General features: G+C 40.1%; 4 protein-coding genes across 5 annotated transcripts in view; 2 read left to right on the top strand and 2 right to left on the bottom strand.

Annotated features, from left to right (window-relative positions):
- Positions 1 to 254, bottom strand: part of elk1 (ETS transcription factor ELK1) — a 31042-nt gene extending 30788 nt beyond the window's left edge. Inside the window, exon 1 of one of the 2 annotated variants that reach the window (XM_067526549.1) lies at positions 3 to 254. The gene's annotated coding sequence lies outside the window, so the exon portion shown is untranslated. The remainder of the gene's footprint in view (positions 1 to 2) is intronic. The other variant, XM_067526547.1, reaches the window with a different exon arrangement.
- A 972-nt stretch (positions 255 to 1226) lies between these two features.
- uxt (ubiquitously-expressed, prefoldin-like chaperone) lies at positions 1227 to 4645 on the bottom strand. Its single transcript, XM_067526552.1, has 6 exons — positions 4337 to 4645; positions 3613 to 3694; positions 2864 to 2931; positions 2580 to 2687; positions 2056 to 2119; positions 1227 to 1586 (listed from the first exon to the last, which is right to left on the bottom strand). The coding sequence occupies exons 1-6, from the start codon at positions 4420 to 4422 to the stop codon at positions 1524 to 1526; spliced, it is 471 nt and encodes a 156-aa protein (XP_067382653.1). The 5' UTR covers positions 4423 to 4645; the 3' UTR covers positions 1227 to 1523.
- A 983-nt stretch (positions 4646 to 5628) lies between these two features.
- On the top strand, positions 5629 to 12076 carry cdk20 (cyclin dependent kinase 20). The gene is made up of 8 exons (XM_067526550.1): positions 5629 to 6446; positions 6543 to 6656; positions 6952 to 7140; positions 8769 to 8890; positions 9387 to 9449; positions 10266 to 10389; positions 10921 to 11076; positions 11390 to 12076. The coding sequence occupies exons 1-8, from the start codon at positions 6372 to 6374 to the stop codon at positions 11579 to 11581; spliced, it is 1035 nt and encodes a 344-aa protein (XP_067382651.1). The 5' UTR covers positions 5629 to 6371; the 3' UTR covers positions 11582 to 12076.
- gata1b (GATA binding protein 1b) lies at positions 12076 to 18320 on the top strand. Its single transcript, XM_067526553.1, has 6 exons — positions 12076 to 12185; positions 12604 to 12683; positions 14832 to 15105; positions 15179 to 15318; positions 17231 to 17368; positions 17455 to 18320. Exons 2-6 carry the CDS (start codon positions 12612 to 12614, stop codon positions 17683 to 17685), a joined length of 855 nt encoding a protein of 284 aa, XP_067382654.1. The 5' UTR covers positions 12076 to 12185; positions 12604 to 12611; the 3' UTR covers positions 17686 to 18320.
- The last annotated feature ends 8750 nt before the right edge of the window (positions 18321 to 27070 follow it).

Below are 27070 nucleotides of genomic sequence, written 5' to 3' on the forward strand. Positions count from 1 at the left end.
ACCTTCCTCCGCTCCCGCTGGTGCGTCAGCCCCCAAACAGCGCTGCTGACTGCGGACTGGAGCCTCACAGTTCAATGCAAACCGTCCACAGTCGTCCGACCCGGAGGAAAAGTACTTTGTAGAAGCCACCCGGTGGGTCGTTCTCGGTGCCCGCCTGTGAAGACTAAATTAATCACTTCGGTTACATTTCCCACTTTCTTCCTGTTTGGACAAACGCCTCCTCGATACTTTCACACAGTCAAGTTAACCGTCGTTTCAACAGGTAAACTTCCTCCCATCTTTTCAAATTAAAAGTCTGTTGAGTTTAACGTTAATCCGCTTTCATGAATGTAAGTATCATTACTCGCATACTTTAAAAGTACAATTTTAAAATAATTGCACGTAGTCTTTAAGTTTTCTGCTGCTCTTTCCTGCTTCCTGCCTATTATATCCGTTACAAACATATACATTTTATAATTGTAATTGTGACATTATAGTTAAAGTTTAACAAATCTTCTGTTGTATATGTTACATATGCAACAGCATGTGTACTAAATTATATACCAGTGGCTGGAAGAACTACTCAGATTACTGGATTAAGTAAAAGTATCAGTACCACGGGATATAAGTATTAAAACAATTATTCATAATAAATTATATGTTACCAAAGGTAAAAGGAATATGAGTACCAATGGTAAAAGTACTATTTATTTCACATCAGTGAAAATGTTATTCTATTATATTTATTGACACATTACGTTCACCACTTTAATTTCCAAGCTGGTAGTGATTGGAGCTGATTTTTACGAGTTTACATTGTTATAATGATCATATGTAAGAATCTACCAAATATCATGCCACATACATTTTGTACAGCTGGGAAGCAGATGAAAGGGTTTTATTCTTCCGACTGTGAAAAGTCTCTATAGTTATAAATAAATGTAGTGAAGTCAAAGTATGGGAAATGGAAATTCAAGTTTAAATATTCAAAGATTGTACTTGAGAAAACTTGATTACTTTTCACTACTGTTACTCACCTGATAAAAATCAACAGTGTGCTGTCAGTGTCACATTTTCCTTCATGAAATGTTTCTGGATGTTTATTTCCCTCAGCTTCTTTACTCCACTACCTCAATTTAGCATCCAGTTTCCATGGCAACAGGCACTGAGCAGTTAACGGAGCAACTCTGAAAGCCGATGGATGATTGCTCATGTTTTCACCATTACAGCCTTGATTCTCACATTGATAATAGCATATCTCTTTAGTCTTTATTCAAACTGGACAAAACAGCTCTGAATACATTGCCTAAAAGTATGGGGACAGTTATGTGTCCTAACATCGCACCATTTTCAATGCGCTGCATTAACAGTCTCCACTCTTCTTGTCTCATCATTTCCTTCAACTCTGTCGTTAAATCCTTCTATCTTTATCCATGTACAGTTCTGTATGTCCACATTCAGAAAAACATCCTGCTGACATCAGCAGGTGTTAAATGGTTGAAAATTTTAACTGTCCCCTGTAGTTGTCCCACATGTGGACAAGTCTAGAAAACTTCTCTTCTTCTGCCGTCTGGCAGGTCTTTCAGTCCCTGCAGCTCCCTTAGACCCTGAGGAGAAGAAGCAGTGTAAGAGTCTAAATGTCCCTGTGAGAATATTAAACATGTCGTTAAAACCCTAAATCATTAACCCTAACACCAAATGCTGTGGATAAATACTGTATTATTCAACATCTCCAAATATTTGTAGAAGATACAAAAATATTTGTACTAAAAAATTTGACGATTGTGTAATATATATTTGTAAATTAGTTAAACATTTTAAAATGGAAAGTTTTCAAAACTCAAATATCCCTCAAACATTTGTGTATTTTTTAAATCCCCTAAAGTGTTTTCCTGAATGAACTTCCCCAAAGTTTTGTACTACTTAAAGAAATTTTATAATTTTCTGGGAAAAAAAACGTAACATAAAAATATCTATAACATGTCTAAAGAAATCCACAGTGTCTTATTAATAAGAACTGGCAGCTGTGGTTAAAACTGATAAAACATCATCAGTGTTTGGACAGAACAAACTGACCTCCAGGACCATGCGGATGTTGGCTTTTATTTTAGCGGAGTCTTTGGTCAGCTGCTCTGTGAAGCTGGAAAACAAGAAATTAGCATGATTAGCATCTGTCCTCATAAAGAATATTTGTTGTCGTCATTGAGCACATATACATATACAATGACATTCTTTCTCTGCATCTAATCCATCCCCCTGGGGGGAGCAGTGCGAAGCAACAGAGGTCACCCGGCTCAGCGTCTTGCTCAGGGTCACACCTGGTGGGTAGGCTGGGATTTGATCCTGCAGACTTCTGCATTCCGTCATGCTGCTCTACCCATTGAGCCACCAGGCCGCCCATGGGCACAGCTAGCACAGAGCTGACATACAACTGAAACTAAAGCTGTTTAAGTTTGTTTTTTCTTTTCACTGTGATTCATTATACAATTACTAAACTTTATGTTCAGTTCTAAAAGACTGATTTGGAAGTTTCCAAAGATCATGAACACATTTTTTAAACTGGGAAAAAGTTGCAGATTCAAACAGAGACGAGAACTGACGCTGTGAGCTGACTCGTCTTCTTCTCAATAAATCGCACAGCTTCATCATAGTCCATCTCCACGAAGAAACCGTACCCGACTGCCACAAAGATCCTGGACGAGTCGTCTCTGACAGAGACAGAGCAGAGCATGGGATTAACAGATGCTGCTGTATAGTGCTTTGTTCAAAAACACCAGTCAGACAGCAGCAAAAAGGGACAAGCTACGAGATTTAAGTTATCCTGCTGAGACTGAGCAATGATAGGAACTGTTAATGATAATGAACAATGTAATCTGCAGCTTACACTTCAGCCTGGACATAGAAGTTACAGCCGAGGTCGACATCTGTCTTTAGCTGTTTGGAGCCCGAATCCTGCAGGAAAACACGAGAGTATTCACTCACATCGTACTATTATTTAGACTTTCTTTGACTATGAATGAGTTCATGAGAAAAACCATAAGAATCATGGTATGAACCAAGTATTTAACAGGTGATTTCTGCAGGTAAATGTGTTTATAACGAGAGAAAAATGTTGTGATGCACAGTGAGATGAGAGCACATATCTAGAATAAGATGCTTTATAAGTATTAGACACTTTAGTTTTCTATTTATAATAGTAAACTAAAGATATAACTAAAGTATAAAGATTTTCTTATTATCATTTTGTAATTATTTTACTATATTATTTTAAATACACTAACTGATGAGAACATTAACATAATAATAATGCACATGGATCTAATACTAGATTTAGGATTAATTTTGCATTCCCCTATAATGAATAATAATAACGCAAACCCTAACTCTAAGATAATAATATTGCACATCATGCTACAAATGTTCTTTTATCATCAGAAGTAACAGTTACCTTTAAATTAGTGCAAAGGTTTGCACCCCCCCCCAAATAAAAATTGTAAAATTGTAAACAGTTGTACTAGCTGAGTGTGGGTTAAATATGTTGATAAAGAAAATTATGTTTTACTCTTTTTGACATTTGACAAACGTGGATGCAAACTTGTGATTAATATACATTTAGTTTTCTTGTGCGTTTACCTGCAGACTCTGGATGGTGTTCTTTAGCTGCAAATACTGAGAGATCTTCTCATAAACTGCATCTCTCTGCTCTAACACTTTCCTGCAAAACATCAGACACAAAAACTGCATTTATGCCACTGAAACCAAAAGCTAGCAAAAAGTAGCCATCACCACTTCACAGGGCCAACAGTATGTTTTTAAATGTGATGTATTAGGTGAACAGCTTTTGGCATCTCCTTCAGGGTTCCGCACGTTGACTTGCCTAATAAGTTTTTACACTTGATGCCCTTCCAATGTTTTCTTTTTTTTCCAGGGGTCCGGACCACACCTAGTTGTTATGTGTTGCTAAGCCAAAATTCAAAAATTTAAATATTACACATACGGTGGATTATATCATTTGTGTAAGCCATAAGTGCCATAATTCACCTTAAAATATGAGGAAAATAAAAAGCATTTACACTTACTTATTTTAAAGACAGTCACTAACCAATCTTTAAAAAGTTATGGTTCAGCCCCGGATCATGAGGTGAAATTATCAACTGTACAGCTTCTGTAAAGCTTCAGTCAGTAATTCACCATCAATCTACTTTGGTTTGAAGAACCCAGTCAGCAGTTACTAAGGAAATACATAACTGTCCACACCACAGTTCACATTACGATTCTCCACAAAAAAACACAGTGTATAACTAAATCAGACCGTATTAACGTGAATAAACCCATTTACGTGTCACATGTCTCTTACTGTAAATCTCTCCTCAGAACTTCGTTGATGAAGGTTTCATACTGCAGAACCTTATGATCCACGTTAGCATTGGCCGGTAAAGACATTTTCACTGCTTTCTCTTTCAAAAACACACTTTTACCTGTGTTAAAGAGAAACACCAGCAGCTGAAAACCTGCTGAGATTCTGGTTAATGTGAACTTTAACGTTTCTGACTCATAATCGACCTACAAACTTCCCTTTAGCATTCCGTTAGCATTCCGTTAGCATTCCGTTAGCACACTGAAACCTCATATAAACAAGCCGCTCCGCACCGGAATTGCGTCAACGATGACAGACGTACTTCAAAGTTTCAGAATAAAAGCGAGAATTAGAAAAGAATCGAAGTAAATAGAAAAGGAAATTGTCAAATGACAGTTTTGGACAGAGTCACACAATGTATCCATAATGCACAACCCCTGCAAACAGATACCAGAGGAGGGCACCAGGAGTAAGAAAGGTGAGCAACAACAAGAAATACAATGGACAAGTCAGTAAAGAACCTCAAACAGGGAACTCACCACTCATCCGGAGAGAGAGGTTTTGGCCAAATCTAACAGAAGATACAATGGATAGAGCAGAAACTCAGATTCAAATGAAAACACCACATACCTGTTCATATCAAACCCACCAACACACTGAGACAAGGACTCATCCACCCGAAAGACCAAACACCTAAACACAAGAAGAGCAAAGTAGTGTATGCAGTCCTGTGCAGTAAAGAGTGCTCAGAGCTCTACATTGGAGGAACCAAACCGCCTTTACACAAGAGGATGGCCCAGCACAGGAGAACCAACACTTCCAGAATCAGGACCAGAATCAGCCGGGCACCTACACCTGAAGGACAAATAACACTCGTTTAAGGATGACAATGTCCACATTTTGGACAGATGGTATGAGAGAGGAGTACATGAAGCCATTTATGCTCAAATTGAGAATCCTTCTCTCAACAGAGGAGGAGGTCTCCCATTTTTCATCCTGCCCTCATCCATCCCCAGGAAGATTAAGACCACTTTACACATCCAACACGAGGGCCACACCTAACAACCCCATCTTAGAGCATGAGGGTCGTCTTGATACCATAGCCTGAAGATCGAGGTTGGAACAAATTATACTCTGAGGGATATAACTGGGTTCCTTAGCAAACTTTTTCTCAGACTGAAGCTGCATAGATGAGTAGCAAAATGTTTCAATGATTGAATCTTCGGATAGAAAGAGTTCTATTTAAAACAAGACTGACTTCATTTTAAAAAGGGACATTAAAACATATCAATTTAAAAACACACGTGATGCCACTATAGTTAGAGACAAAATCCAATGTTTATGAAGTAATACCACTTGACATATATTAATCTTACTAAATAAATGTGCTCTGTGTAATTCTTAAATTAAATTTAAACAGTGGCAGCGTGATGAAACGACAAGTTACACAAATGTGCTTTATAAAGGAAAGTATTTGCTGGAACGAGGTGATCGACCAGCACATGAGTCTCTTCTATGTTGCCCGGTTCTGTAGGCGCCTCAGCAGCTAGTTGGTTTAACATGAATCGTTTGTCAAAAAACCGTCCGGCCCGTAACACTAATGTATTCAACCAAAGTCGCGACTTTTTAGTTAGTGTCGGACTCGTGAAGCTATTCACCGACAACAGCCCTTGTTAAATCTGACGTTTCAACCGAGCTGGCGGAACTTGCAGGTTACCAAGGCAACGTTAGCTAACAGTTACCTAGCTAGCTGTTAGCTCTGTTCAGCAGCTGTTTTCTGTTGTGAAGTAAATTTTGTGTGTATAATAAATAATTATTTGCGATTGTTTCTGTGCCGAGTTAAAGGACAAAACCATTTATTAATCACTTTAATTAATGTTACGTGACCTTTTATCATTGCGTACATAATCTATAAAATATCAGATTTGTGAACGAAGACTGGCGCCGCTGTTTGTAAACACTGCTCACGGCAAAGACTTCTTCAGTCTTCATTAGCAAAGCAGCGTTATTTTTATCCCTTTTTATTCCGTGTGACATGGAGCAGTACAGTATCCTTGGGCGGATTGGAGAAGGAGCCCATGGAATCGTCTTTAAGGCCAAACACATCGAGGTAAGTGCAGAGCTGAGATAATGAGTCCGTTGAATCAACAGTCAATCGACCAGTAACAAATGCATTGATTCAGATGTGTTGTTGGTTGCGTGTCAGACTGGAGAGACGGTGGCTCTTAAGAAGGTGGCTCTGAGGAGGCTGGAGGATGGCATCCCTAACCAGGTTCTGAGGGAGATCAAGGCGCTGCAGGAGATCGAGGACAACCAGCATGTGGGTATCGGAGGCAGAGTTCTGGACCGAGTCAGGAAGCTGATGGGATTTAGTTTGTAGATTACACACTATAGATCTCTTTTATACGTTTGTTCTGCTGCTTATTCACACTCAGTATGATGCTAACTGGAATCTTTGGATCATCACAAGTCGATTTACATTAAAAATATAAGGGAAGATAAAAGTTTTTTAAAAAAAATTAAAAACAAACATATAAAAACAATAGAATATGGACATGGACACCAGCTGGACTCTGGTCACATGTTAAACTCTACACTGATTCTTCCCTCGTCAGGTAGTGAAGCTGAAGGATGTCTTCCCTCATGGCACAGGCTTCGTCCTGGTGTTTGACTTCATGCTGTCCGACCTTTCTGAGGTCATCAGGAACTCCGAGCGACCTCTGACCCCAGCTCAGATCAAAGGATACATGATGATGCTGCTGAAGGGCATCGCTTTCCTGCATCACAACAATATCATGCACCGGGTGAGAAATCTCATCCTACAGCCACCTCTCTTTGTCTGCTGAAGCCTTCAGCAGCTTTGATCACCATGCTGTTACTGCTCAGATGTAGTTTCACACTAAACAGCTCAGTTTACCTCTTACAATCACACAAATATCCCAAAAAACTTCATGCAGGTGGTTCAGTGATATAACGCTGATGAAAACAAGACAGACTAAATGTCACAATGACTATGAACTCTGACTTATGATCGCCAAAGTCTAATCAGTTCATTCTTGAGTAAGTGAAAAATTTGTTCCAATTTTGAAGAAATTCGTCAGATATTGCGTTTATGCGAATGTGACAGAGAGAAAACCTGAAAACAAAAATCATAAACAAAAAACTAAGTAAAATGAACACATTTTTCCTAAAACAATTAAAACATGCAGATCCTGAAAATATCAATAAACTGTCAGTACAGCAGCACGCCTCACAGCTAGAAGGTTTCGGGTTTGCGTCCCGATCAACGGTGGCCTTTCTGTGTGGAGTTTGCATGTTCTCCCTGTGCTTGTTTGGGTTTTCTCCAGGTACTGCGGTTTCCTCCCACAGTCCAAAGACATGCATGTTAGGTTAATTGGTAACTGTGAATTACTCGTGGATGTATGTCGCACTGTGTTGGCCCTGAGATAGACTGCCAACCTGTCCAGGGTGGACCCTGCCCCTCGCCCTATGACAGCTTGGATGGGCTCCAGCCCTCAGCAACTCCAACAGGATAAGCGGTTACAGATAATGGATGGAAATATATCAGTATGGTACTTTTCAAAATTAGTACATTTCCTGAAATGATTATCACTACTATACCAGAAAAATATTGGTTCCTCTTAATCATAACATCAGTACTGTAATGCCTAAAAAAACAAGATCATATTTTGAATTGAATGTGATTTTAGTTATTTTAATGTTTTGAACCATGTACTCATGATATTGCTTTTGTAAGCCTGCTCCTGTAAACTCTTTAATGTTGACTTCAAGCTGAGAATTAATTTTGTTCTCTATCATATCATTGACACACACGGAGGAGTTTCTGCTTAAACACAGACTTTGCTTACCGGCTGTGGTTTATACTGAATGTTTGAGAACCAATTTACTCTCATTATCCAGAAAAGGTAAACAGAGGACAAAGCCCCCACTTTACTCCCATTCCAACGCTGATTTCACTGGAAGAAAATTTGGATATGGTTTACGTTTTTCTGCAGTGTGATGTCATCCACCAAGACACTACATTGGCCAATATTGTTCAAGCAAGTGCACATTCCTGGTGTTTTATTTTGCAAACACTATATTTCTGCTTTTCAACGAGATCATCACGACTACAGATGAAACAGTTGCTGCTGTAGCTGTACAGTCCTGCCTGTGAGTGTTACAAAGTGCTGGTCTAAGTTTATAATAAGATTTAAACACATTGTCGTGTTCCCAGATATTTAATTTTCAAACCAACACAGTTTGGACCCCTTTATCTTGATGAAGAAAAAAATCTTTTATCAAACTAAGGGGGATACAGTACACAGCCCTGTGTTAATGTGGGTCAAATGTCTAATAGTGCCTGACCTTTAGATTAAAAGCCTAAATTTAGATTAGATAAACCTAAGCCTAAGTGTTTGTGTGTTTGTAGGACCTGAAGCCAGCAAACCTCCTCATCAGCTCCTCAGGTCATCTGAAGATTGCAGATTTTGGCCTGGCCAGACTGTTCAATGATGAGGGAGAGAGACTGTACAGCCACCAGGTGGCCACCAGGTAACACCCAAACAGTTTTACTGATATATTGTTATGTGTTCACTCAGTTTAGCCACAGAGTGGAGGAGAGAAGAGAAACCGAGGCAGACAGAGCAACAGCTGCTGCTGCAATAAGAAGATCATGAGGAACGTTACATCGAAAGAAAATCAATGATTTCACAAGAGAAAGATCTGACATCACCAAAAAGACATTAAACTAAACCAAAACACATTACAGGCTGTTGAGAAATACCTGAAACCCTTACTCCTTTATTTACATTTGTTCATTGGAGTAGTTTTCTTCTGTGGTTTTTAACAGTTTCACCACATTGTTCGGTAAACCTTATCACATGAGTGTGTTGTGTAGTGTAAACAGTCTAGTAAAGCATGTGTTGCTGTTTTATTATACCCGAATTTCAGCATTAAGCCTTTGCCTTGTACATCCTATCAACACTAAAGTGAATTATAATCATGCAAACAAAGGTTTGAAGAGAGAGTTGTGTTTGTGTGTACTCAGGTGGTATCGAGCTCCTGAATTGCTGTACGGAGCCAGAAAATATGACGAGGGAGTCGACCTGTGGTGAGAATACTGCAACTACAGAGTGCCACAAATCCAGCAAAAATAATCTAGCATACATCAGCATGTCTGTCTAATAATTAAAAATAATTGGGAAATATCTGATAGAATTAGTTAAATACCCACTAATATAAAAGGCTTATTCTGAAAAATGTTAAAATATTTAATAACTGTGAGAAAATGTTATAATAACTTAAAAATAATATAAGATTATTTGTCAGAAGCTAATAAAACATCCAAAGAAATATCAATAATACATAAAATAGTGAAATAATGAAATATTAAACAAATACTTAATATCACTTAATATCAGTTAAGTAATTCAAAATTAAGTAATTGAAAAAATATCTATAAAATGTCTGAAAACTATGTTCAAACTACTGAACAAAAGTAATTACTCTATAAACTATTGATGACAGAAAGAATATAAAGTAATACTTCTACATCCATTAAAAAATAAACAAGCAAATTGAAACATTGAAACATTAATAAAATATATACAAATATTAAAATATCTGCCAGAACAACTGGAAACATTTATCCATTAGTAATTAGCACAAAAAATCAATAAAAAGCAAAACATAAAGAAATTTCAACAAACAAACAAACAAAAATATCTTCAATCTCTATATCAGTAAAATATTTAACAGAAACTAGTTGAATACCAGAAAACTATTGTTTAAAATATTTTATCATTTATTACTGTATTTAGTCATTTACCATTTTCTGTAAAGTGGCAAAAATAAATCGTCATGGCTGAGCAGCAGGGGGCAGTCTGATGGTGTGTTTTCACTAAGAGTGTGTGTATGTGTGTTTCAGGGCACTGGGCTGTATTTTCGGGGAGTTGCTGAACTCGTCTCCTCTGTTTCCTGGAGAAAACGACATTGAGCAGCTCTGCTGTGTCCTCAGAATCCTGGGAACTCCAACACTGGAAAGCTGGCCTGTAACAAATCTTTTCTATTCAGCTTCTGCAGACTTTAAATAAACACATACAGGGGTTTTACCTGATATGAACACACTGAGGAGGGTCCAACTACAGACCTGACATCTGGGGACCAATGGAAAGAGACAACGAAAGAGAAATTATACATTAAAATGAATTGTAAATAAAAATAGGGACTATTGCACTATTATGTTTCATAAAACATATGAAGACATATAAAGAAAAGTGCTAATAATAATAATAAGATTATGCCACAGACAAAACACTAGAGGAATTGTACAGCACTTTTAAATGCTTTCTCTTTAAACCAGCTAAAACTGATTGAGCAAATTCAACATATCACTAAAACTTTATTGAGGCTTTAAAATTGAAAACTGAACATCATGACAGTCAGACTTGATATAAGCTCCAAAGGGCTGGTGGGAAACTAAAAACGTACAGTTCACATGTAGTTCTATTGATGTGTTTTCCAATAAAAGCAGACCTGGAACAGGTGTGACAGCCTCACGGCAACTCTCTGCCTCTCTCCAGGAGATAGTGGAATTACCTGATTACAATAAAATCACCTTTAAAGAGAATCCAGCGATCCCACTGGAAGAGATCGTCCCTGACACATCCCCCCAGGCTGTCGACCTACTCTACAAGTTCCTGGTGTATCCGTCCAAACAGCGCTGCTCAGCCAGGAAGGTAGGAAACAGAAAGTGGTCTTAAGGTCTGTGCCATGCAGAATGGACTTCCAGCTCTGTGCACTGTGCTCTAACGTGCTGTTTGCTTTGTGCAGCAGTTTTTTGTGATAATGTAAAGAATTATTGTGTATTTGGTGTCATAGACATTTGAAACTAATTGGTTATAAAATTTCTCACTGAGCTTTTACTTTTCCTTATATCCAGTCATCCCTCAAAGCTGTCGCCACTGTGCATGATTGACTGATAGTGGGTTTTACTGTGAAGCAGCTGCAGTGCTGAGGAAAACTGCTTATTTGCTGATTTAACCTCTGCAGGCTCTGCTCCATCCATACTTCTTCTCCTGTCCTCTCCCTGCTCACCACTTGGAGCTGCCCATTCCTCAGAGGGGGGGGCGGTTCCCCTGCCAGCGTCTGCAGCCTCCAACTGCTGACTTCTCAGTGGACCTGCACCTGCAAAACAGTGTGGTAGACCCTGCACTGCTACAGGGACATGCTGCCTGTCTCTGAACAACTGAACTGACCAATCAGCTGCTTCTCTGTTTATTTTCTTTACTCTCGCCTGCTGAAACATTATTCCTGGGATTTACAACTTTGACTAAAGTTTCCTGCAGCTCAGAAACCAGGATTTCTGAAGTGTTCCTCCATGTCTTCATGTTTGGCATTGTTTCTATGTTAGAATAAAAAGAGGTGATAATGCAAGAAGGAGTGAAATCTTGCTATGAAATCAGCCTGGGAATGTAAATGGGATGTATTTTCCTCCCACATTAGTTTAGGGTTAGGGCAGCTGTGTTACTTTACGGTTCTTATTTTAATCATTTCTGATTAAAAACAACCTTGTTTTTGTCATTGTGTAACTGTGACGATTTGTCCTTAAGAATTTGTAGAGCGTGTAGAAGTAGTTCTTGAGTACTTTGTGTAAAAAGACTTTAATATATTGAAATCAAGCTTTTTCAGCCAATCTCCAATGAAATAAATCATTGGATAAAGTTTCATGTGTAAAAAGCTGAACAGAGCCCAGCCCACACTTCCTCTTCCTCCTGCTGTGGCTCCTCTTCACATCGACAGACTCGTTCTTCCCTCAGACTGAATTCAGAGCAGCTCCTCCACCTCTGTGAGTATCATTATCACCCAACTATCGGCACTTCTTTATTATTCAGGAGCAATAAACTGCTCCATTGCTGTTCATGTTTCACTTGAGTTTTTGGTCAAACAATGTGAGATTTAAAATGTATATGTACAAGGTAAATTCTTTAACTCATCACAGTGCCTATAAAAGATTCCCAGGTTTTGCTTTATGACAACAATGAATCATGGTTGATGTAATTTGACTTTTTTGTAATGTGAAAACAAAAACAAAATATAAAACTGAAAAAAAAAACGGATTATTCAACTGCCAGTCTCTCCCATCTCAGCTGTTGTAATGTGAACCTCGTGGTGTGGAGTACCTGGAGCTTTCAGAAACTGCTGTTTTTATATTACAATCCTTTAAACACATTCACTGCACCGTTTTTTTCTTTCTCTCCTTTCAGACACAGTGATGATGTCAGATTATTTGCAGCTAGCACATTGGTCACCTGCTGATACACCATCTCGATGTAATTCGCCAAAGGTTAGAATCACTTATGTTCATATGTCCAGGTATGAGCCCTGGAGCTGTGGTTTGTTTCCTTCTGACTAAAAAAACCTGGGAACCTCTGCATGATTGTGATTTTAAGTTTTCTTCAACTCTGTCAGGTGGAGTCACACTTGTTATGGTTGTTATTTATTATACTTTTTACCAGTGCAGACACAGTGTTCTGTATCCAGGTGAATCAGGCTGAAGGAGGAATTCCTGCACTACTGTGGCATTGGACTTACTTGGATTCAGCTTGTTCCAACAAGACCAGTAGTTCATTTGGATTCAGAACTAAGCCTTGTGTGGTGGGGGATTTCAATTCAATTCAACGTTATCTACAAACAGCACTGATTTACAGCAAAGATCAGCTCACCCCACTTTACATATTGAAGTCAAAATTATAGAGATTTATGATGAAAAGAAAACTATTCCTACCTGAGCAGCTTGAACAGGTGACGGTGGAGAAGAAACCTCCAGCAGAACCAGACTCAGGGTGAGAACCCATCTGCCTTGACCGGTTGAGATGAGTGGAAAGTAAAGAAAGAAAGAAAAAGAAAAAAGAAAAAAAGCAACAGGAAGCAACAACAAAACACTTTTCAGGTTATATAAGCTTTATCAAAAAGGAAGGTTTTAGCCTTATCTTTATTATAGGGGGGTGTCTGGATCCTGAATTGGAAGCCAGGTCCACAGGAGAGGAGCTTGATAGCTAAAGGCTCTGCCTCCCATTTTACCTTTGGAAATTCTGGGAACCACAAGTAGGCCTGCATTCTGAGAACAAGTGGTCTACTGGGATGATGTGGTGCTATGAGATCTTTTATATATGATGGAGCCTGATCATTCAGAGCTTTATATGTAACAAGCAGGGTTTTAAATTCTATTCTAGATTTAATGGGAAGCCAATGAAGAGAAGCTAGTGAAGGCGAAATATGATCTCTTGCTAGTTCCAGTCAGCACTCTTGCTGCAGCATTTTGGATTAATTGCAGGCTCTTTAGGGAGTTACTGGGGCATCCTGAAAGTAGGGAATTACAGTAGTCCAACCTAAAGGTAACAAATGCATGGACTAGGATTTCTGCTCCTAAGTTTGTCAATGTTCTGTAGGTGGAAGAAGACTGTTCTAGAAAGGTCTGTATGCATGTTTGAAGTTTGATTAACTGATTATTTTCATCTGGTTCCATAGATAAATATAGCTGGGTATCATCAGCAAAGCCATTGAAATTTAGCCCCATCTGTGCAGTGCCGGTCCAAGCCCAGTATAATTATGGCAGGGTTGCATCAGGAAGGGCATCCAGTGTAAAAACTGTGCCAAATCAACATGTGGACAATGATCCGCTGTGGTGACCCTGAACTCACGGGATAAACTGAAAGGACAAAAAAATTTTAAAAATTAACAAATTGAAGTCTATCAGATAGATAAGATTTAAACCAGCCTAGTGCAGTTTTTTTAACCCCAAGTTCATGTTCCAGTTTCTAATAAAATTTGTGATCAGTGGTATCGAATGCAGCACTAAGATCTAACAAGTATAGAGACTAGTCCATTATCTGAGGAGTGGAAGATTGTTGGTGACTTTTACCAGTGCTGTTTCTGTACTATGATGAACTCTAAATCCTGACTGAAAGTCTTCATACAAATTTTTCCTATGAAGGTTGTCACATAATTGTTTTGCAAATACTTTTTTCCAAGGATTTTAAAAATAAAGGGGGGATTAGATATTGGTCTGTAATTGGCTAAAACACCTGGGTCAAGACAGGGTTTTTTAAGTAGTGGTTTAATTACAGCTAGCTTATAGGCCTGTGGTACATGGCCTGTTTCTAAATGTGTCTATTAAGGGTAAAGCTTCCTTTCACACATGAGGACGGTTCTTACTGGGGCAATTTCCCCCTGTGAGTTGCATTTTTGAAACGCCACTCTGGACAATGTCCAAAGCTTCTCAATGGTCAGGAGTTCATACATGAAACAGGCTTGAGATACAATGGATCTTGATTATTAAGAGGGAGGAGGGTTTTAGGTTCAATTGGTTTGTCACCAATGTTTTTAATCACTAAATTCTATGTTGGATGTAGCTTCAAAGTTTCTCACTGATGAGCAGTTTCCACTGTTTCCACCTGTCTGCTCCTAAATAAATGCTCTGTTCTCCTTACAGGTTTGTCCTGCCTTCTCACACATGCTCGTCAATCCGCCAGTCACCTCCCATGCTGTCGTTACTCCCTATGACTGGACGGACAGTCATTCTCTGAGCTCTGCTTACGTCCCACCCAATCATCCCTCGTCCATATATTCTGCTCTGACCACAGCCCCTACCTGCCTGTCCTCAACACCTGGATGGAACAGTTGCTATGACAACCTATACTCCTCCCCCTGTTCCTCTGATTGGTTATTACTTGACAGTGCATCATGGGGACAGGGCAGTTCACCAGGTGAGACATCTATCTGTGTGTCTGAGCTGCTCTAGTCTGTCTTGTGTCTCATGTTGTTGGTGTCTTTGTTCAGAGCACTATGAGTGTGTGCGCTGTGGGACAAGCAGCGCCCCCCTGTGGACAAGAGACCCAGCTGGACGTTATCTGTGTAACACCTGCAGCCTCCAACAGAAAATCAACAACAGACCCTTGCTGAGACCCAAAAGGAGAGCTGTAAGACACACACCATGCTGCAGTATCGCTACTTTGTATTTATACTAAACCCTAATCTTTCATCAGGAACCTTTTTTGGTTCTCTGCTCCTCCATCTAACGGACTGCTGTAGAGATGACAGATTTTTATAGCTCTGAAGTTAACATCTCTGATTCCCTCGAAAAAAAGTGAGAATTTTTACATCAACCTTTGAATTTAACAGAAAGTAAGTTCAGTAGCAACTACATTTATGACACGAACAGCATTTGCTCAGTGAGTTAATGTCTACAGATAAAACCACTTTATGATTTTTAAGCTTAAACTCAATCACGAGAAGTAAAAAATTTTAGTTAGGATATAAAGTAAGTCCACCTGGTCCAGTCTGTGTCAGATTCAGTGACTCTTCTACAGGAGCTGATAAAGTCACTGATGGTGAATAAAAAAATTCAACCAGGCTGTAAAGACGCATCAGTGAGGAGACGAGTCTCTGTGTTTGACACAATGACATATAAAGTTCCTGACAACCTCTGTGGGCTCATATATTCACTTGGTAGCAACCAAGTTTTTAAAGACAGATAAAAACATAAATAGTGTGAGTGGGTTATTTACGGATACATTTATGTCATAGAATAGAATGTGAAAATTTCTCCCTTTTTTCCAGCAACTTGTTTATTCACTGCGTTATTCACATCATCTCTGAGCTCTCTAAAGGTTGACCCATTTCAGCTGGACTTCTTTGTTCTTGGTTGGAAATGTTTCGCTGCTCATACAAGTAGCTTCTTCAGTCTGAGAGAAAGTTGACTAGAGGAACAAGTTCTATCCTCTAGAGTAGCCTTCTTTCTTACCTGGCCCGAATAGGCTCGTTATGTGGAGGCGAGAACAGGGAAGAGTCATAGGGACGTAAAGAGAACTCCTAGCACGCTTCATCCACCTATGAGGGGATCATATGTTCACGCATCTTCACACATTCATCAAGGAGGCCACACCTAACGATCCCATCCTAGGGGAATTCAGGGTGTTTCACGTCTTAACATTGCATCTCCTGGGACTCCTCCTTTACCTCCCTTATAATCAACCTAATGAGCCTCTTCAGGCCAGGTAAGAAACAAGGGCTTCTCTAGAGGATACAATTTGGACCTCAAACTCTGGAGAATATAAATGGGTTCCCCAATCAACTTTTGCTCAGACTAAAAAAGCTGCTCGGATGAGTAGCGAAATGTTTCCAACCAAGGACAAAGAAGTCCAGCTGACATGACTCAACTTTGAATAACCAAACCTGAGAATCTTTACTGACATAATCTTTAAGCAGTTTTCTGCTGCTGAACTGTGATGAAGATGGTTGAACATGAGCACTCAGCTCTTCTAATCAGAGAAATCCACCATGTTCACTAAAACCTTTTTTTTCCTCTTAAACATTTAAAGAAAATGTAGAAAAAAAAAAGGTTCTCAGAGAAAAGATTACTTTTGGTTTATTGTTTTTCTTCTTAAGGCACTGAGACATACTGCATGTTGGATTTGGCTTTTGTTGTAGTCATGAGCAGGGCTTGAAAATAACGCAGTCCTGTGGGCCTGGAAAGGAACCCTAACCCTACTGTCCAGTACAAACAACTACTGATGTTTATAGTACACATTTTTATTCAGATGTAAGTATAGAGAATATAATAGCTTTTATATGAGCAGCTGAAACAAGATATTAGACTATATTTGTAACGTCAGTAAAAATAAAGAACCCAATGTGGGACCGTAGCTGTCCAGTTAAGGACAATTGAAAGTAGGATTTAGGACAGTTGTGGAACAATTAAAAGTAAATTTTGAGCTGAAGGATATCAGATTCTAAGTGAGCAACATGAAGCCAGCCACTTTAGATATGAGGGTGGGTTAGAAGAAGGGACACATGCAGGCTGAGGACGAGTTTTAATATTTTTGTTTTCAGAAGGTGTCTCAGAAAAAGGGAAGTCAGTGTGTGAACTGTGAGACGGTGACGACGACGCTGTGGAGGAGAAACTCTACAGGACAACATGTCTGCAATGCCTGTGGTCTGTACTACAAATTGCACCAGGTACTGCACCAGGTACTCTACCACATTCTGCAGAGTACCTCTGTCTGTGAACACCAGGTAACACTGCAGTACACTGTATACTCTCCTGGTTGTTTCAGGTCAACAGGCCTCCGACGATGAAGAAAGACATGATCCAAACCAGGAACCGAAAAGTGATGAATAAGAAGATAAAGAAGAAGAGCGGCAGAGGCGACCAATCAGAGACTAAGCTGTCTTGCCTGGCCCCTCCCACTGAGGCAGCCATTTTTCCCTCCTTTACTCAGCTGCTGCCACAGCACATCTATACTTCCTCCTCCTCTTCCTCTCTGCAGCTCACCCCACTCTGCTGATCCTGACTGGGAGTTACGTGCTGCAACTGTTACCTGCAGCTCAGAGTATCACTCACCAGTGACATTACAAGGCGGAGGGATACACAAAGAGTTCCAGCCTGTGGTTGATTCTGGTTTTCTGTTTGTTAAGTTTGCCTTGATTCTGCAGATTAGTTTTTTAATGATTCACACTTTGAATCCTCAACATGTTTCCATGCTTTAAAGTCTCATCAATCATCTTTCTTTTTTCTTACAGGTATCATTTGTTTTCATTTGCACTATTTAAAAGCTATTAAATTGTGGAGGTTCATAAATCATTTTGGCTTCTTTGTAAAATAATGATCTCTGTAAACTGTCCTGATTTACTTACCACATATATCAACCACTTTTGAAATAAAATGTTCACATAATGTGAATCTTGTTATTAAATGCTTCTGAAAACTAGTCTTCAATTACATTGTCCTGACTGTAACAGTAACACTGTGTGAACAAAATGAGTTTGGTTTGACTGAGGACACAAACACAATATGACAAATTCTGAGTTAACTTAAATGTTTTCACCAAATCTGGTACAATATGATTTTTATCACACGAGGCACATATCAAATAGTACAATACGACCAGTTCACAACAAAACCCGGTTTTCACATATGAGGAATGTCTTTTAGTAATCGGTGCAAAGCTACTAATAATCAATAAAATGTGAAAAAGCCAAAAACCATCGCAAAATCTGAATTATACAGATTTATAGAGATGTGCTAAATTCAGACAGTCGAAATATTTTTGTCAGGTTTGAACATGTGTGACATTCTAAATGTAAAACTCAAAGAAAAGTGTAATTTTGGTCCTTTTTCAACAGTTTTGCTGTGTCCCAATGATGTCTCACATCACATCTTTGTGTCTTTGTATGTCTCTGTGATACTTTGCATCTTTAACAACTAAATTATCTCTCACTTCCTACAGAGGCTCTGACCTCTCAGTCCCCTGGATCTAGATGGGCAAACATCAGGGCTCAAGTGGGAAAGTTTTAGGACATTGGTGGTTAGGACACAAGTTTTGTGACATTGATAACATTTTAAAATAAAACTTCATAGGAAGCTCCTCTCTGTGCATTACAGATGTGTTTTGTGTCTGAGTCTCTGGGTTTTTTGTTTCTAGTCATTTTGTGTCCCTTTATTTTTCGTCTCTCTGGGGCTTCATTGTCTCTTTGGGATTGTTTGTCATGTTCCATCTTATAACTGAGCTGTGATTTTCAAATAAGAGCCTTTATCACTTCACTGGGAGGCTCTGGCCAGGTGCATTGTCAATAATATGACTGAGCAGCTGTAGCTGAGGCCTCAGCCTGCAGTGTCATGTGTTAGAAGCTGGTATCACCAGACTGGGTCCCCCCCCTCACTCAGAGCCCACTCAGGCTGCCTGCTGGAGGCCGATGTTGTGCAACGCAGGAGGCTTCTGGTTTTCCGGACCCATAAAAAAAAGCCAAGAGAGGAAAAGGGAGATGAACAGAGGGTGGTTGGTGGTCTTTCTACCGCTCTCCCTCTCTCTCTCTGTGAGGCTTCCGGCCGTGAGAGCGCTGCACTGCTGATGGGTGATTAGTAACCACAACACACAAAGACGGGTCAGTTTAGTCGTTATGGCTGACAACACACACAGTGAACGTTGGTGATGTGTTGACATCTTCTGAAACCTGGCACTTTAGACTTTAGGTGGTTTCCCTCCAGTAAAAGTGTTGCAGAACTGTAATTGGATTCTTCTGACAACAGGTCCTTGGACACACCTCCCCCCATCCAACTGTACAGCAAGAGCCACAGACTGAAACGGTCATTTTCAGTCTTTGTAATTTCTGGTTTCCTTTGCTATGGTCACCTTTAGTCACATCAACACAGAGACTGAGAGACTTGAGTCTGTTTGTAGTTGCTCCAAATCTCTGCAGTTTGTTTTTTAGTGTCTTTGTAGTTGACTTTTGCACTCTCTTTGCATTTGCTCTGAATTTCTTTGTAGTTGTTTTGAGTCTTTATGTAGTTGCTTTTAGAATCTTTGTAGTTATTTCATTGTTTATGAAGTTTTTAATTTCTTTGGAGTTGTTCGTAGCATCTTTGACATCCTTCCTCTTTGTTCTGAATCTTTTTTGTCTTGTGCTTCTTTTGTGCAAATTTAACTTACACCAAAATGTAGAAAATGTAAATCTCAGAGGAATCCTGCTCTTTTTGCAGAATGGCAGCTGATGTTTAATGTAATATTAATCAGTTATTTCCAGGATTAATTGTTTTATGAAAGTTTAGAAAGTAGAAGAAAAAATATCTGGAACATTTTGTCAAAAGTATTCATATAATGTACTTAGTTAAGATATTAAATGCAGGACATTTTTTATTTTGTGGTTTCAATAACATTTATCTAATTAAACATTCCTGATCCTGTCCATCCTCCTCACTCCCAAAGAGAACCTCAACATCTTAAGCTCTGCTACCTCCAGCTCTGCATCCTGTCTTTTCTTCAGTGCCACTGTCTCTAAGCCGAACAACATCTCTGGTCTCACCACCATCTTGAACATCTTTCATTTCATTCTCGCTGATACTGTTTTATCACACAACTCACCTGACACTTTTCTCCACCCGTTCCAACCTGCCTGCACTTGCCTCTTCACCTCTTTTCCACTCTCTCCGTTGCTCTGAACCGTTGACCCTAAGTACTTAAAGTCCTGCACCTTCTTCACCTCTGCTCCCTGTAACCTCACCGTTCCACCTGGGTCCCTCTCATTGACACACGTGTATTCTGTCTTGCTGCAGCTAAGCTTCATTCCTCTGTTTTCCAGAGCAGACCTCCACCTCTCTAGATTTTCCTCCACCTGGTCCCTGCTCTTACTACAAATCTCAATGTCATCTGCAAACATCATAGTCCATGGACATTCCTGTCTAACCTCATCTCTCAGCCTGTCCATCACCAGAGCAAACAAGAAGGGGCTCAGAGCTGATCCTTGATGCAGACCCACCTCCACCTTGAACTCCTCTGTCACACCTACAGCTCACATCACCACGGTCTTACAGCTGTCATACATGTCCTGCACCACTCTAACATACTTCTCTGCCACTCCAGACGTCCTCATACAATACCACAGCTCCTCTCTCTGCACCCTGTCATACGCTTTCTCTAAATCTACGAAGACACAATGCAAATACTGCATCTGTTGGACTCTTTCTAGGCATGAAACCGTATTACTGCTCACAAATGTTCACCTCTGCCCTTAGCCGAGCTTCCACTACTCTTTCCCACAAATTCATTGTTTGGCTCATCAGTTTTATTCCTCTGTATTTGCCACAGTTCTGCACATCTCCCTTGTTCTTAAAAATGGGCACCAGTACACTTCTCCTCCAGTCCTTGGGCATCATCTCATTCTCCAAGATCTTGTTAAACAAACTAGTCAGAAACTCTACTGCCACCTTTTCTAGACACTTCCATACAGCCACAGATGTCATCAGGACCAACTGCCTTTCCACTCTTCATCCTCTTCAACGTCCTCCTCATTTCACTCATACTAATCTTTGCTACTTCCTGCTCCACACCAGTCACCTCTTCTACTCGTGGTTCCCTTTCATTTTCCTCATTCATCAACTCTTCAGAGTTCTCCTTCCATTTTCCCATCACACTTTTCTCTTCCTATCTGACCCATGGTAGATCAACTCGAACCCTGCTCCTATGCTTCTAGCCTTGCTACCTTTCCACCTGGTCTCCTGGACACACAGTATGTCCACCTTCCTTCTCTGCATCATATCAGTCAACTCTCTATCCTTCCCTGTCATGGTCCCAACATTCAAAGTCCCTACTGTCAGTTCTACACTCTTGGGTTTCTCTTCGCTCTCTGCCTAAAAAAACCTACAAATATCGGCCTACCAATTTCCACCTGCACCCTGTAGTTCAACAGCACCAGTGGCAGTTGCCCCGACCGGATGCCCTTCCTGACACAACCCTGTCCATTTATCCAGACTTGGAACTGGCACAAGACGACACTGGGTTGTGTCCCAATGTGGTTGCATTTGTGATTGAACTCTTTATTACAATACATTATTCTGCATAAGGCCAAACCTTTTTGTTTATTTTCATTATGGAATAACATGGTGATAATTTTCCTAATCAACTGATTGCTTTCCTGTTTTATTACAATCTCTAAAATTGAATGTACTTACACTACATTTAAATTAAACTAATGAAAATAAAAAGCAGAAAATCTTTATTTTGCAGAAGGTTAAACCATGAATAGTTTGGTTTTTATGCATGGAAGAAATTTAAATGATTATTAAAGTAGTTGCTATTTAAATTACGGTTAAATTGGTTAATCGTTTTAGGTTTTATTACCATTGTCCAAGTACAAGGAAGTGTACATGCACGTTGGAAATCTTTAGCAGCTTCTTCAGCCATGTTATAAAAGGATAACCAAAAAAAAAAAGTATTTGTCTTTCTGTGACGGTGTTGTATTTTCCGACCCTCGGTGCGGTCAGGTAAGGCAACGGCAGCGGAGGAGAGGGAGCTCGTGCAGCGATGACAACAAAAACTGCTTTAAACTGCAGGCGGCCGGAAGAAGACAGGTGACCGACAGACGGACCCAGGGACAGGAGCAACAGAGCTCGGAAGAGGACTCAGTTTGCGGCGGATCGGAGGAAAACATTGTCTGTGCTTGAACGTGCGTGTTTGAGGACTTTGGTTAAAGGTGCATTTGGTGTTTAATAAAGTCAGTATCACTTCGTCCAGGTATCTGTAGTTTAGACTGTGTAGACTACACATCCCAGCATGCTTTGCACCGCCAATGTCTCAGGGACTAACTTGGCTCCAGGTCATGGTGTTAAATAATTTTGTTTGTGTTGTTCTTGTTTTCATTGTGACAGTTTAATTGATCTGCTGCCATTTTGTCTCTGAAACGATCTGTATTATTGTTTTTTTTATTCACAGGTCTGGGTTTTCATCTTGGTTTTTTTACACTCCAGTTGTGTGTTCCTCAGGGTCTTTCCCCCGCACCCTGGAATATCCAGGGACAGTGATGGACTGACACATGAGAGCCTGAATTGGCAGGTGGAAAGTAGGCTGCTTTAAATGGGCCTTTAGAATGGGATGCTGTGACGCCTCGGTTGCAGACTTCAATGGATGTGGTCCCTGAGCTGAGACACAGCGATTCTAAATTAGTGGGTAATTGAAATTACAGTTCAATTCAGCCAAATCTGTAGGATTATTATGATGCTTTTTGAGTGTGTTCGGGGTCTGTTTTTGATTGATGTTTTACTAAAATGATGTTTAATCCAGCCATTGTCTGTAACTGCTATCCAGGGATGTTTGTATTGTCAGGGATGATGACAGTGATGAGGTGATGGACGGTGCTGGTGGCAATTCTGGCTGATGGACCCGTGCTGCAGCTGCTCCAGAGTACAGCAGCACATATTTCCTCCTCTGACAATATTTAAACTGGAAAGTGGACGTGACGTCAAATGTTGATTTACGCTGAAGCCAGTTTGAGGCCCAGAGCTATGGGCAACTGTTGGCTCCACCTGTTCCACTGGGACAAAAAAAAAAAAAAAACAAAACAGGCCACAGAGAGAACCAGCAAGGAACACATGGTCAGAAATATGCAACAGGTCACTCAGCAGGAAGAACAGCAAAGGTCAGAAACAGGCAGGTATAAACAGATTCAGGTGGACTTAAGGAAGTTAGGGACCTAAGTACAGGTACAGGACGCGATCAGTCAGATTAGGAGCAGGTAAAAGGCTGTAGGGGCAGATGTGCAGGTGAACCAGGGGCTGGAGGTACACAAACAAACACACGCATAAACATTTTCTGACCATGGTAGAGAAAGTGTCTACAGCTGGACATCAGGTGTGGAGCTGTACCAAAGGAGCTGTGACAGATGTAAGGGAGACACTTGTCAAGGTTTTTGTTAAGGGTGGACCCAATAGAGGAGACAGTGCGAGGGATGAACTAAGGGCTTTTATTAACAGAGACTCAAATGGTAAACAGAGGTCGCTCCTAACAGGAGGGTACTAGAAACCGGATTCAGAACAGATACCGACTAAGACAACTAATCACAGGACCAGCACACGAGGGGAGTTAAGTTAATAGAAAATAAGATAACAGAATAGTCGTTGAAAACAAGAGAGGAACATAATTTATCAAAACAAACACAGGGACAAAATAGGCTGCATGAAAGAACAAAAGCTTAAAGAGCACATAGGGAAAAACTAGGAAAACTATTTTAACATACTACACTGGACAAGAGGCAGGGAACACAAACTAAAAAACTGGAGAGTGGGTGGAAAAAACACAGGAGATTTGTCTTAAAAGAAAGAAATCTAAAAGTTTAACCAAACGAACCCACGGGTAAAGGCTAAGGAGAGTAACAGGAATACAAAATGGGTCACACGTAATGAACACACATAGTGATGACTAAAGTAAAACAGAGAACAAACTTAAAACACACTGGAAGGAAAGGATAACCAAAGTAACAAAGCACAGAACTAACAAGGGAACTTAGGGGAGGCAGACACGTACAAACTGAACATAAAGCGCTAGCAAACCGAAGAACACAAAAACAGGACTGAATTAAAGAAAAGGCAAACCTCAAACCAAAAGGTGCTGATGCACGAAGTCCAGAATACACAGTCAGGTTTGCAAGAGTCAGGTCAGCTAAGAGTTCAGAGTGTTGACTGGAGGTTAGACGACAACAAGGATCTAGCAGTGAAGTGTGGGGCAGACTGGACTTAAAAAGTGAGGGGAACAGGTGCAAACAATAAGGGATAACGAACATAAAGCTAGGGAAAAGAACCAGGCACAGGAAGTGGGGAGAAGGTGCCACAAAATAAAAGTCCAAGGACAGGAATTGTGTGGGATAATGACAACACTGTATAATCTAACCTCCGTCCTGTGTCTCTGCAGCTGTCCTTCATGGCTGACACCATCTTCCACATCCAACTTGATCACTTCCTCCTCATCACTGTGCAGAACAGACTATCTGTCACACACACTCTTTACCACACAAGAGGATCACTCAACTCAGTGTGTGTGTGTGTAGCTGCACCCTACGACCTGCAGAGGGGGTTAAAGCGCTGATTAAGTAAAGACTATCTCACACTCAGCCATTATGTTTTTAATCAAACAGTGTTCGTTTTGCAGACTGTCTTGGTGAGTTTAATCAGCAAAACAGAGAAACATGCTGAGCAGAACAGAACTACACTCATGAGCGGGTCAATCAGATTAACAAGGTTTACAGGTTATGGTGTCTTTTAACCAGTCAGCTCAGCAGCTGAATTCACACAAAAAGACAAATGAATGACTCAATGCAAATCAACCTTACAGACATACAGGTGGTCAGCAAGCTAATTAGCAAGTCTCTGAGACTACTCATCTCCTATGTGTTCCCTGCTGGTCTAAAGACAGTGCAGATTTAAGGCCTGCTGAAGTGCGAAAGCAGCATTTAGTCACCATAAACAGGCATTTTGCATTTGTAGTAAAATTTCTCTCACACAGACCAACCTGGAGGTTTGTTTTGAAGAATCCTCCAGGTTCCTTCCTGATCCACCATAGTCACTTGACCTCACCATCAACTCCATAGGTCCTAAAAATGTTATCTAATGTAATGATGCTACCAGCTGTGTGTATGTGTGTCTCTGCTGTCCGACTGTCTGTTTGGGCTCAAAGCTTCAATCCTCCACCTGCTGACTGGAGCTATGCTCGACTGCCCCCACCTACTGGGGTATGAAGAGGAACAGGATGATGATGATGAGGGGGAAGACAATGAAGGAGAAGAAGGACGGCTGAATGTCATTAAGCTGTTGAATGTTCATTATCAGTGGTAATGGTTTAGTAGGTACCTATAAAAGGCTGTAGGGTTGACAGTTTATGTAGGCCAACCCCGGTCTTCTCATCATCCTGGTTCACCCGACATAAAGTCAGTGGGTCTTTCCCAGTTACATTTGAATTATTGCAAAAAATCATTTAGATTCTCACAGGGGGGTGGCTGAGCTCAGTTGGAAAAGGCAGTTGTCCACAGACCACAGGGTCAGTGGTTCGACCCCTGGTTACAGCTAAATCTTAAAGTGTCTCTGGGGAAGACACTAAACCCCCAACAGCCCATTCCCCTCCCCAGCTGTGCAGTGCCGGTCCAAGCCGGGTAGAAATTGGGGAGGGTTGTGTCAGGAAGGGCATTGGGCGTAAAAACTGTGCCAAATCAACATGTGGACAATGATCCATTGTGGTGACCCTGAACTCACAGGATAAACCTGGAAAGGATAATCTTCACAGACGAGGATGTTTAATGTTCCTGACAACCTCTGTTCATTTAGCCACATGTTAGCAATCATCTTTTTAAACTGATGTAGAAGCTTAAAAAAAGCATTAGTGAGGTATTATTTGATACATTTTAGAATAAAATTTTAAAATTTCTAGGTCTTGTCATTAAACAGAACTTATTTTGGGCACTTAACCAAAAACCATTCAAAGAATCCACAGGCAAAGATCCCAACTGGATATTTACCAGCTTAAATACCCGCCCAGTGATATGTTATATTTAAATTATAAAGGCAATACATTATTCCTATATGTTATATAATGCGTAAATATAGCAACCAATGAGAAGTAGTTATGTAAAGAGTTTTGCTGTTGTTCACCTGCTGTTTGACCTATAACCCTCTTGGATTGTTAATTATTGAGATGTTTACCGGTGTGTCTGTTGTCACTGAGTCTGGTGGTGTCTGTATAATTGATGCTGATTCTGACAGAAGAAAGATTTAATTACTTTGTTTTGTCATTTGTTTCTGGAGAATCTGAGCTGAGTTCAGCACAATGATCTAAAACTGCTTAGTCTTTTTGAATAAACATGTTGCTTGGATTCTGTGTGCAGGTCTTTCTTCTTCACTGATGTTGCTTTTGGAGGCAGGTGTAGAACTTCCCCTAATATTGCAATAAGCTACATCATGTTGCACATTTCCCACAAATGTGTTTTTTATAAAGGGATTTTTTTCTGCAGATGTACAGAACACAAGTTGTACTTTGAGTCTTTTGTACGATTATAAACAGTGTTTTGTTTTCTGTACTGAAACACTTGCTATGCAGTATTTTTACTCTAGAAATATAATGCAGATTTAGTTTGATATCGTTTAGGGAAGTCTACATACTGATAACTGTTACCGGTCTGATACTCCCCTTGTGTACTCATACCCGTAATTGGAAAACCTCTCTGATACCACACCCTCATACTGCATTAACCTCACATTTGTTGAGCAGGAAGGTGGAGGTGAAACAATTGTGGTTTTTGGGCCGGAGTCCTGGTTTCAGCTGGTTTTGAACAGTGTACTGACTCTGGCTGTTTTCACTTCATTTTACAGCCTAAATAAATGTATCTCCCCACTTGGTAACATGAACCTGTTTGTTA

Source organism: Channa argus, chromosome 13, assembly GCF_033026475.1.
Source record: "Channa argus isolate prfri chromosome 13, Channa argus male v1.0, whole genome shotgun sequence".
Taxonomy (NCBI): Eukaryota; Metazoa; Chordata; class Actinopteri; order Anabantiformes; family Channidae; genus Channa; species Channa argus.

Bases quoted from the DNA above. Each gene is read 5' to 3' on its own strand.
- uxt (XM_067526552.1), bottom strand. From the start codon at position 4,422: ATGTCTTTACCGGCCAATGCTAACGTGGATCATAAGGTTCTGCAGTAT. The intron at 3,695-4,336 runs GTAAGAGACATG...GATGTTTTGCAG, and splicing joins GTTCTGAGGAGAGATTTACA to GAAAGTGTTAGAGCAGAGAG. The intron at 2,688-2,863 runs GTAAGCTGCAGA...TGTCTCTGTCAG, and splicing joins TTCTATGTCCAGGCTGAAGT to AGACGACTCGTCCAGGATCT.
- cdk20 (XM_067526550.1), top strand. From the start codon at position 6,372: ATGGAGCAGTACAGTATCCTTGGGCGGATTGGAGAAGGAGCCCATGGA. The intron at 7,141-8,768 runs GTGAGAAATCTC...GTGTGTTTGTAG, and splicing joins ACAACAATATCATGCACCGG to GACCTGAAGCCAGCAAACCT. The intron at 10,390-10,920 runs GTAACAAATCTT...GCCTCTCTCCAG, and splicing joins CAACACTGGAAAGCTGGCCT to GAGATAGTGGAATTACCTGA.
- gata1b (XM_067526553.1), top strand. From the start codon at position 12,612: ATGATGTCAGATTATTTGCAGCTAGCACATTGGTCACCTGCTGATACA. The intron at 12,684-14,831 runs GTTAGAATCACT...TTCTCCTTACAG, and splicing joins CTCGATGTAATTCGCCAAAG to GTTTGTCCTGCCTTCTCACA. The intron at 15,319-17,230 runs GTAAGACACACA...TTTTGTTTTCAG, and splicing joins TGAGACCCAAAAGGAGAGCT to AAGGTGTCTCAGAAAAAGGG.